The sequence below is a fragment of the Pistacia vera genome, unplaced genomic scaffold (genome assembly GCF_008641045.1).
Source record: "Pistacia vera cultivar Batoury unplaced genomic scaffold, PisVer_v2 Contig243, whole genome shotgun sequence".
In the NCBI taxonomy this organism is placed as follows: domain Eukaryota; kingdom Viridiplantae; phylum Streptophyta; class Magnoliopsida; order Sapindales; family Anacardiaceae; genus Pistacia; species Pistacia vera.
Genome location: NW_022196050.1, coordinates 404,040 through 415,270, shown reverse-complemented (window position 1 = coordinate 415,270; position 11,231 = coordinate 404,040). Strand labels below are relative to the sequence as shown.

The 11,231-nt window shown below is 40.5% G+C and overlaps 1 protein-coding gene across 1 annotated transcript; it reads left to right on the top strand.

The window, feature by feature from the left end:
- Positions 1-8,856: 8,856 nt before the first annotated feature.
- LOC116131788 (protein FAR1-RELATED SEQUENCE 5-like) lies at positions 8,857-11,156 on the top strand. The gene is made up of 3 exons (XM_031417463.1): positions 8,857-8,916; positions 9,042-10,223; positions 10,338-11,156. Exons 1-3 carry the CDS (start codon positions 8,857-8,859, stop codon positions 11,154-11,156), a joined length of 2,061 nt encoding a protein of 686 aa, XP_031273323.1.
- Positions 11,157-11,231: the final 75 nt, after the last annotated feature.

Genomic DNA, 11,231 nt, shown 5'->3' with positions numbered 1-11,231 from the left:
TCCAACTCATTGAGGGTGAAACATCCGCAAGTCGACGAAGTTAAACCTGAAATTAATTTCAAGGAAAAAACACGTTGAAGGAAATCGGCCCAAAGCCAGCGACCAAATAACTCGAAAGGGACAATAAAGTCTAAGATTGAAGTTTATCGTCGCATTAGATTTTCTCACAAAAATCGGGATTAAAAATCCCAAATCGACGAGGTTAAACTTGGAAAAATCCAAGAAAAAGCACGTCGGGGAAAATCGACCTTAAGCTAGCAACGAAAGCCTGAAAAGGACGAAAAATCTGAAATCGATGCTAAACGTCGCATAAAGATTTTCTCTCAAAAATCTAAAAAGCTCTTAAAGAAGCGAGCTACGCACAACTTGGAGTAAATTCGGATCCCAAAGTTTAACTAGGATGAATTAAATGACTCGAAAAAGAAATGATGAAAAAATTTTCTTTCATTAATTGAAGCTCGATTACAAATGGGCAATTATAAAAAAGAATACAAAAACAAAACAAGGAATTCTTCAGGTTGATGGAGGAGTTGGAACTTTATCCTCGACCTGTCCAGGAAGGTCGACACTCTGAGAAAGAGATGGTTTGTCAACAGGTAAAGTAGTGACTTCAACTCCAATATCGGGACCCTCAGTTGGTGGCATCGTGTTTGGGGGATTTGGATCCTTAACCCGAAGCTGGGGCTCGGCCTCCTTCTCGCCTCCTTTGGCCTATCCTTGGACCTCGCCTTCTCCCTCAGACTTGTCCGAGTAAACACAGATCTCCCCCCAGGCTTCGACCTTCATCCTTTCAACTTCCTTCTAGTAAGCTCAGGGAAGGAAAGAGAAGTCGATTGAAGGATGGGCTTCCCATAATTTTCAGATAAGGAAGACGTATGTTTCCTAAGCCCGAGCAATGATGGCCTCGTTCAGTTCATCAACCTGAAGCCTAGGCTATCTAGCCTCAGCTTCGACCTCCTGGCAACCTTCCACCTCCCGGCCTAGGTCAAGTGAAGACTTTTTGGATTTGGCCTCCCAGCTCGCGGCAGCTTTCTGAGCCGAGGATAGCTTAGAGTTTAGTTTGTTGTCGGCACCCCACTGCTGCGCCAAAGTCTCCATGACCTCTACTGCTTTAGCCTCAACCTTGGCCCGGGTAGCCTGGTTCGCTTTGAGCTTGTCAAGGAATTCCCTTTCCTTGACTTGGAAGGTCACGACTTCCCCCCTGAGCCACTCGAGCTCAGCAAACCTGACTTCTTTCTTCTTCTCTACAAGCTTGGCCCTAGCCATAACATCTTCCTTTACCGTCTCTGCAGCCTACCACTTCCAGTGGTTCACCTCTAAAGTGTCATTGCATTCCTCGTACAGAAGTTTGCTCACCATGGTAACCTGAAAAGAAGAGACGAGGAATCAACAAGAAACGAGAATAACATAAAAAAAAAAAAAGGGAGGGAGAGAGGGGGGGAAGGGGGGGGGGGGGGGGGGGGCACGAACTATCGATACCTTCGCCATGTAGCTGCAAGTTAAAGCCAACATTTAGGAGGGAGACGAGTCCCTAACTACCGCGAATGTTCGCGGGGTGACACAATCCCTGGCCACTACGACCCCAACACCAATATGGTCAAGAAGTTGGTCGATCAGCCCATCGACCGTGGCTTGGACCGCTTCATCTGTTTCCTTATTCTTTGGCTGGGATGAGCTAGGTTTGCTCGCCCTAGAAGCACCTGCCTCGTCAGCAGGAGCAGTTTTCTTCTTGGCCAAGCCTTTGGCCCCTTCCTTTTGAAGATTGCCAACTTGCGTTCCGACCTCTTTGCCCAAGCCAATTTGCTGCTCAAGTGCTTTATTTTTTTTTTGAACCTCCAATTAGTTTGGATGTCTTCTTCGTTGGCCCCTTTCAAGGCTCTGTAATGCTTTTCCTGCCAACTGCCTTAGTGGCAATCGTGGGCTTCTTCGAGCTTGGGCCTCCCCTAAGCTCGCCACCAGCGCACTTCAAACCAGTAGTTTCTGCAGGATGTTTCATCCCCGAAGTAGCTAGAGCTTTCGTAGTAGTCACGAAGGCAGTCGCTTTCTTCTTTTTTGGTTTTTCGGCCCACATTTTTGCAAGGAAAAAAGGCAAGGGAATTAGCAATCTATTTGTGCTGGAAAGCAAGCGCGAGCAAGCAACAACTTACCTTTCTCCGGAAGTGCTAAGAAATTAGCTTTGTCCCGATAGAAGCCGTACGCTTTCAGGTGAGGAAGCGTAAGAAGCTCGTTGATGTTGCGTTGATTATCCAGAAGATCGTTAAAACGCTGCAGCCTCTGTAAGCTCGTGGATGGAAGATAACTCTACTCGATGTTAACTACAAAAACAAAACAGGATGATCAGTTAGAATGTACAGCTTGAGAATAATCCTCGCACGTACACAGGAAGCCCGAGCCTTATTCGCTTCTGCAGCAAAGACATGGTCTCCCGGGCTTCATAGAAAAATAACTGGGAATCCCAATGTGGAACCTTTTTTGGAACATCGATTAGTTCGTTAAAATATACTCTCCTCACTTTGGAAAGGTAGTACGTCAAGTCTTGCCCTTTTTTGAGACTGTACAAGTGGATGAGCTCTTCAACGGATGGCTCACCCAATTTAGCGATCATGTACGTGATGATGATCACGTAAGAGTTGGCCATCAGTTGAAGAGGAACGATGTCGAATCGCCTCAGTATGTTGTTGATGAAGTAATACGGGGGAATGGATACCCTGCACCTAAGGAGAGTCTCGGAGGTAGCTACCCATCCAGGTGGGGGTTTCTTCTGAGAATATTCCCCGGAACCATCAAGTTAAGCTACGACGCGTAAACCGCCCTTATAAGTTCGAGATCCCCAAGGGTAATCGAGGATTGTGGTTCTCTTCGTAGCCTATGGACTGGAGACGGTGACGATTGAGCTAGTTGAATCGAAGCACGATCAGACAAGCCCATGACATAGGGGTCCGAGCTTCGAGCGATGAATTCCTTAGAAACCTAGGGGAACACATCCCCAAAGGCTACCGAGCCTAACGGCAAATCGAACATTCGATCTATTATACGACTGCTAGACGATGACATGGTTGTAACTCGACTCTGGATACCTAAAAAAACAAGCGAACATGTGTTATAGCTCGAACAAATCGGCGACCATTCCACTCGCTCCTATTTCAGACACTGAAGATAGTTCGCGCAATGCGACGAAAATACGCAACCAACCCGAGATCGTCAGAGACGCATCCAAAAAACCCTACTCTTAACACATCTAATATGGCCACTACAATAGCCAACCTTGGACGCGAAAATCAGAAAAACAAAAGAGAATAAGGGAGAGAAGTCTTACCAGAATGGGGAAAGTGTAGAGAACTTGTGAGAAAGACCACCGCGACGACGCAAGAACAACAGCGGAGAGCAGCAAGAGAGTTAGAATAAGTTTCGGAGTGACTATTTGAGGTTTTTAGCCACCTTTTATAGTGGTTTGCATGGGAGACAAAAGGGTGGGGTTTAATCATGGCCGTCGACTTAAAGTCAATCCTCACCCTTGATTTATCGAGCAATCTCGGCCCTTGGATGTGGCCACATATCAACCATCCACGGGGAGCGATGAACCCGTCAGATTGCAGTAATGATAACCGTCGTCGCACGTCACCTTGACTTCTTGCATGAACAGTTGTCGTCGCCCACGCGCGACGAAACATAATTGACAAAGGTTGCCTCATTTAATGCAACATGACCACACGAAAATTACCTTTATAACCTGACTTTTCATATTTTGAATTTTGACAGGTACCATGGGAGATCCAAGTATGAGGTACGTTGGCCAAGCGTAAAGTCGACCATAGGAGCCCGTTCGGACATGCACTCAGAGATTCACTATTGAAGCCGACCTTGGCATCAAATTAAGCAATAGTCTTCGAAGCCCGAGGTGAGCATCGAACACTAGGGGGCAGATGTTGTGTGTGGCTTTTTCGCTAAGCTCGGGTCAACGCGAGGATATAGCTCGACCCAGAATGGGCTCGAAAACAATGATTAATCGACCAAACATAAGCTGTCGAGCCGAAGCTCTACCAAGCATAAGCTAGTCGCGGACAGTTCAAGGAATCATTTAATCAACCTCCAGATTATTTCAAATCCTAGATATTACAGGAATGACTAGATCAACCGCAATCATTGCGTAATCACAATGCTCAATTGCTAGAATATTGGAATTGCGATTCAGATCAATTGTAATCCCCTTAATTTTGCTCTTTTCTTTGTACAAATCTTGTATATAAACCCTCTCAAACGAGGAGGAAGGGGTTGCAAATTTCACATAGGAACTATATTGTAAGCTCTCACGGCAAATACAAAAAGGCTTCAAAGTTGACCTCGCCGAACCACTTTAAAACTCCCATTGTCTTTACTTTTTGCATTCTTTTTACATACATTGTTGATTATTCTTAATCACGCACACATCAATTCCGATTCTGGCAAGGTCGATCGGATCTTGCTGGTTGGTGCAAATTTTTGTATCAACATGGCAAATCTCCAGTTTTTATCTATTGAATTGTCTTAATGCTTTCAGACTTTTTCCTGCCCAAATAATGGAGTAATGACACATACTTCTAAAATATCACTTTCTTATCCAAACGTATATTCGTTAGTTATTTCTATTAAATACAATGATATTTATTAGAAAGAAGAAAATACCCTTAACAAAAACTTTATCATTCCAACCTGCAGCTCTCACCGATTGTCAACGACGGCCATTGCTTTTTCGCACATTTCCCCTCTTTGCGGCCTTTTATGGGTGCATGTGACATCAAAAATTCTCCCTGATGACACCAATCGAACCCTCACCCTCCACTCAACAAAACCCTACTTCCACTCACCCTCTCATCTTGCCGTTTGCTGCTAGTGACTTGCCATTGTTGTCACAAGACAATCACATTTTGTGACCCCAACCATTTGAAAACAACCAGATTTTTGGCTACTTCCTAATGCCAAGCAGTGTGCGCACACTCGAGCGCGCACTTCAGCACCACCCTAACACCTAGGCTTGTGTGTAGTGGGAGAAGGCTGGTTGGGGTAAAAAATTCGAATAGGTGGGGTGGTGATGTCTAGAAAGGCTTGGATTTTGGTTGATGCAAATGGTCGAGTAGGTGTTGTGCGTCAAGGTGGGGAGGCTGTGGGGAAAGCTTGGGAATGGTGGAAAACCAGCAAAACACAATTTAAAAAAAAAAAAAAAAAAAAAAATTCTTAATACACACAACAATCTCCTAAAAATTTCCCTGCTAATCAAACTTCACAAACAACAAATTAGGTCGCAAATCGTGACTATCGCGTAGTGGTGAGTGCCGTTCGTGAACGGCAAACGACAACTGAGGACAGCCAATGGGCGGGTGGGTTTTGTTGAGGAGAGGATGGTAGTTCATATGGTGGTGTCAAGGGTAATTTTCACTGGCAAAATCGATTAGAATCTGGCCTTAAAGATGGGTTATCACGTGAAAGAGTAGTGGTCGTTGGCCATCGATAGGAAAGAGCAACGACGTAGGAATGAAAGGGTTTTGGTGTGGGTGATGTGAGGAATCTGATGGTGGGGTTGGGAGGTCTTGTTGATGCTGGAATCAAGCTAGATTTGGCCTAATCCGAAGGTCCGTTGGGTGGAGATGGGGTTTTGTTAATTGACAATCATGGCCTTATAAATAAAAGATTTTTTACCCTCCTACCTTTCTTGACAACGGAACTTACCAACGGAATTATGTGGTATTTTAAAAGTGTGTAGGTAGGAAAGTGTCATTAGGCCATTATTTGGGTGGGAAAAAGTTGTTTACTCTATATAATATTGCTAGACCATTAGTGTGATTTAAGCCTTCAAATACTGCTTCCAAACATAATGCTACAAGCATGAAATAAATATTCCAGACAAAGGACATTTTCTATACGCACAAATTTATATTCACTGGAATATTTTGTTGCTCAATAATAAACATTATTGAGAAATTTAAATGGAAGGACCAAATGAAAGATTTAAAAAGAAAACATAGGTATCAATCTGGAGATAATCTCCTTTTCTTTTTGTTTCTTTAATTTGGAACTAAAGAACATTACACTTTCGCTGTTTATGTCTCTAAAGAAGTTAGAAATCCTGATAGTTTGCCAAAAAGAAAAGTCACAACTTATTCTAGTTTCCACACTTTTTATTAGAATGGCTTCCCCTCCAAGCTAGGAAGAGGCCATTAGGCCATTATTACTAAATTCTAAACACCTAACCTCAATCTAAAATAGGCTTAACGACTTACACATATCCAAGGTTTGCCGTAATGACAAAGTGATACCCAAAAGGTTTTGAAATGACAAATAGGTACCTTCTATCATGTGCTATTAGTGATTTCCATTTGGTAATAGTGAAAAGACTAGAATGCCCTTCAAAGTTTTATATTTTAGTTTTTTATAAATTTAAAAATTTCTAAAAAACCCCATAGGTTTGCTAATTTAACTAAATACCCCAATATATAAAATTTTTATAAAATGACAAAAACACTCCCACCACCCGCAGTGCCTGATTCCGGCAACCACCGTTGGAATCTGGCCGAAAAATTGCGTTATGACACAGACCCGTCAAATCTGTGTCGTAGCGTGTCGATCTGGCCATTGAGGCCGCAAAACTCTCGACGGCCAGATCTGGACATAGATCTGGTCTTTTCCGGCCAGATCTAATGCCAGATCTGGTCGTCGAGGCCGCAAAACTCTCGACGGCCAGATCCATGGTGGATCTGGTCGGAAAAGGCCAGATCGACGTATTACGACACAGATCCGACGGGTCTGTGTCGTAACGCAATTTGTCGGCCAGATTCCAACGCTGGTGGCCGGAATCTGGCACTGCAGGTGGCGGGGGTGTTTTTGTTATGTTACAAAATTTTTACATGTTGGGGTGTTTAGTTAAATTAGCAAACCTAGGGGGTTTTTTATAAATTTTTAAATTTATAAAAATCTAAAATATCAAACTTTCAAGGGCATTCTAGTCTTTTCATGATTATCAAACGGAAATCACTAACAGCACATGACAGAAGGTATCTATTTATCGTTTCAAAACCTTTTGGGTATTACTTTATCGTTACGGCAAACCTTGGGTATCTGTAACTCGTTCTCCCATCTGAAATAACAATTGGACCGTTAATTTCTGATAAATCAAATTAAAGTATGCCATCAAAAATTATTCCTTTCTTTTTTGCCAGCTCTTAAATTGATTACTTTTTTACTTTGGAGTAGTTTATGCAACTCCCAACAACAGCCCACTTCTGACTTCTGATAGATAATTCATCAATAATAACACTACACAAACATCACTCCCTTACAACATCCCATTACAACATGACATGGTAGCTGACGTGGCAGATGCCACCTCATCTGCCACATCAGCCATATGCCATGTCACTTCCCTCCAAAAATTAAAAAAAAAAAAAAATTTCTTACAATCACAAATTCCAAATTTGATTTTCCCAGAATCCAAATCCTAAATCAATTTCATTTTCACTCAAATTCAAACCCTAAAGTTTTTCCCAGATTTCCTTTCAATTTTTAGCACAATCCCCAATCTCAGGCGAAACGCAATCGCCACCACAGTCACACCAGGTCGACCTCTACACCAGCTCTATTGGATATTCATCTGTCAGGTCTACGGAATTTCGACCACCTTGATTGTGTTGACCACTCTGGTTTTCTCCATCACCTTCTCTACTCTTCCATCAACGACCTCTTGAGGAGCAATTCTGGCCTTCTGCCTTTCCTCTCATTGCTCCCTTTCATCCGTATGTCCATCATATCCCTTATTTCTCTCTCTCTCTCTCTCTCTCTATCTCTTTTATTTTCTTAATTCTGATAGGATTAACAAAATCGAAATTAAGAAAATAAAAGAGAGTCAAAAATGGGTGGCGAAAGACTGCAGCTTCTCAAATTCACAAAGTGGAGAAAGACTTTCTCCCTTTCCTCTCACTGCTCCCTTTCATCCGTATGTCCATCATATCCTTTATTTCTCTCTCTGTCTCTGTCTCTTTTATTTTCTTAATTCTGATAGGATTAAGAAAATAAAAGAGACAGTAAAAAATGAGTGGCAAAAGACTGCAGCTTCTCAAATTCACAAAGTGGAGAAAGACTTTCTCCCTTTCCTCTCACTGTTGCAGTCTTTAGCCACTCACAGTCTGTCTTTGTCTCTTTTATTTTCTTAATTGTGAATTTCAAAATTTGTCCCCACCTCATTTTTTATTGAGAGATTGCAGTCTTTCTCACAGTCAAAAATGAGGTGGGGACAAATTTTGAAATGAATTTGTGCAGTCTTTCTCCACTTTGTGAATTTGAGAAGCTACAGAAAAGTTGATGTTTAGGACGGAGCTAATTTGTTCAGTCTTACGCCACTAGATGGAATACAGGAATAACATGCTTATTGATTCGTTTGGAGTTTGGAATGGATGGCAACTTGTTCGTGCTTTCCTGTTTTCATTACTCCTTTTTTCAAATTGAACTTCATTCCCTTAAGAGTTTAATGAAATTTATGATATGATAATGCATTTGGACCATTGATATTAATATGCAATTTTATGCTACTTTTTCTTGTGATTTGATTTACTCTTGCAATGAATGAATGGGAGATAATTGGAGTAAGTTGATGATGGGTACGGTAGATATCATGCATGCATGTTTGTGACATAAATGAAAACAAGAAAGCACGAAAATATTGAGTGAACTATTTTTGTTTATTTAGCTAATTATAGGTTTTATTTTTTGAAGCAGATTTTCAGTACTAACAGAATTTTTTATTAACTCTGCCACCACCACCAACCTCAACCACACCACCATCGTAAACTGTCGTCATTTGCTCTTCCTCTTCCACCACCACTCTCAAAGATGGAAGAGTGCAGTCAAAAAAGTTCAAAGAACTATTCTGCTCAATTCAATGTCGTAGAGGTAATTTAGTCTTTGCAATCTGTTTTTATTCGTTAATATGAATTTAATTTAATTTAATATTATTTATACCCTTTTTTAAGTATGATTATATTCTAATTCTGGTTATTATAATATCAATAAATTAGGATAATCACTTTCAAGAAATAGAAGATACAAGAAACGCAGAAGAGGATTGGGAGCCTAAGCCTGGAATGGTTTTTGATTCATTTGATGAGCTTTTACAATACTACAAAAGCTATGGGAACAAAAGAGGTTTTGAAGCTATTATAAGATCTTCAAGGAAAGGAGATGATGGAGAGTTGAGATATGCAACCTTGGCTTGTTCTTGTAGCGGAAAGTGGAACAGTAACTCTAGAAATGCCTTTAAAATGCATCCGGTGACAAAAACTGATTGTAAGGCTCACATTACTGCATCTCTACATTCTAATGGAAAGTGGAAAATATTGTCAATTGTCATTGATCATAACCATGAACTTAGTAGTCCTGGAAAAACAAGATATTTTAAGAGCAATCGAATTATACAACCGTATGTGAAAAGGAAGATTGAATTGAATGACAAGGCTGGGATTAGACCAAACAAAAACTTCAATTCCTTGTTAGTTGAAGCTGGCAGTGGTGAGAATTTGCCTTTCTTACAAAAAGATTGTAGAAACTACATTGAAAAAGTTAGGAGGCTACGACTTGGTGTTGGAGATGCTTCTGCAATCCAAAAATATTTTCTGAAAATGCAAAATGAGAATTTGAATTTCTTCTACATAATGGATTTAGATGAAGATGGTCGATTAAAGAATGTTTTATGGGTGGATGCAAGAAGTAAGGCCGCATTTAAAGAATTCGGTGAAATTGTGACATTCGACACTACATATTTGACTAACAAGTATGATATAACATTTGATGCTTTTGTGGGTGTTGATCATCATGGCCATTCAATACTATTAGGTTGTGGATTAATCTCCAATGAGGACAAAAAGACGTTTGTTTGGCTATTTCAATCTTGGCTTGTATGTATGTTGAATTGTGCTCCTAAGGCAATAATCACTGATCAAGATAAGGCAATGCAAAATGCAATCGAAATTGTGTTCCCTGGCACACGACATAGATGGTGTTTCTGGCATATAATGAAAAAATTGCCCGAAAAGTTAAGAGGTTATAGTCAATATGAATGTATTAAATTTTCTTTGCAAAATGTCGTGTATGATTCATTGACATGTGAGGAGTTTGAAGAACGGTGGAATATATTCATTGATAAATACAACCTTTATGATAATGGTTGGTTACTCGGATTGTATAATGAAAGACGACGTTGGGTGAAAGCTTTTGTAAAAGACACTTTCTGGGCAGGTATGTCTACTACTCAACGCAGTGAAAGTATGCATGCATTCTTTGATGGATATGTTAATTCAAAAACCACTTTAAAACAGTTTGTGGAGCAATATGAGAATGCATTGCGGGATAAAGTAGAAAAAGAAAGGGAGGCTGATTTTAAATCTTTTAGATCATGGATCCCTTGCATAACGACTTATGCTATTGAAAAACAATTTCAAGATGCGTATACCACTGCGAAATTCAAAGAGTTTCAACGAGAGCTAGCGGCTAAGATCTATTGTGATTTATCTTCTTTCAAAGAGACTGATTCCTGTATGGAATTTATAATAGAAGAAGATGTTGTGGTTGGAGAGACTCACCGTCGTGTTCCTTTTGTGGTTTGCTTTGATGAAGCAACTTGTGACATTCGATGCAATTGTCGATTGTTTGAGTTTAGAGGAATTTTATGTCGGCATGCAATTATGGTGTTGATTCGTAGGCAAATTTATAATGTACCAGAAAAGTACATTTTAAGGCGGTGGAGTAAAAATATAAACAGATGTCATACCAAGGTTAGGATAAGTTACAATAGTTGGAGCACCACCCTTGAAGGACAACGATTTGATCAGATGTGTAATTTATTCTCTACGGTAGCAGATTTGGCATCAAGCAATGAGGATGATTGTAATATGGTGATAGAAATGATCAACAATATGAAGAATAGATTGATGTCGAATGAAAGTGTTGGTGGGATTGGGTCAACTAGTAGGAGAATGAATTGTGAAGGTGTTGATGATACTACTAAAGAGGGGAGCGGCAACATTCTTACTCCACGGGCTGTGCGAAGCAAAGGTCGCCCTCCATTCAAAAGAAAGCAATCAAAACTTGAACAAATTGTTCGTAAAGTAAAAGAGAAGAAATTGCGAAAGCAATAAATTGATTAAAAAAGCTTGAAGGTGAAAATTTAGTAATTATCAATTTTGTTGACTATTTTATTATTCTTTTTTTCT

What these genes read in the sequence shown, in the direction of transcription:
- LOC116131788 (XM_031417463.1), top strand. Translation starts at nt 8,857, where the DNA reads ATGGAAGAGTGCAGTCAAAAAAGTTCAAAGAACTATTCTGCTCAATTC. An exon ending in CTCAATTCAATGTCGTAGAG is followed by an intron (nt 8,917 to 9,041) that starts GTAATTTAGTCT and finishes TCAATAAATTAG; the next exon opens with GATAATCACTTTCAAGAAAT. An exon ending in ATAATGAAAGACGACGTTGG is followed by an intron (nt 10,224 to 10,337) that starts GTGAAAGCTTTT and finishes ACTTTAAAACAG; the next exon opens with TTTGTGGAGCAATATGAGAA.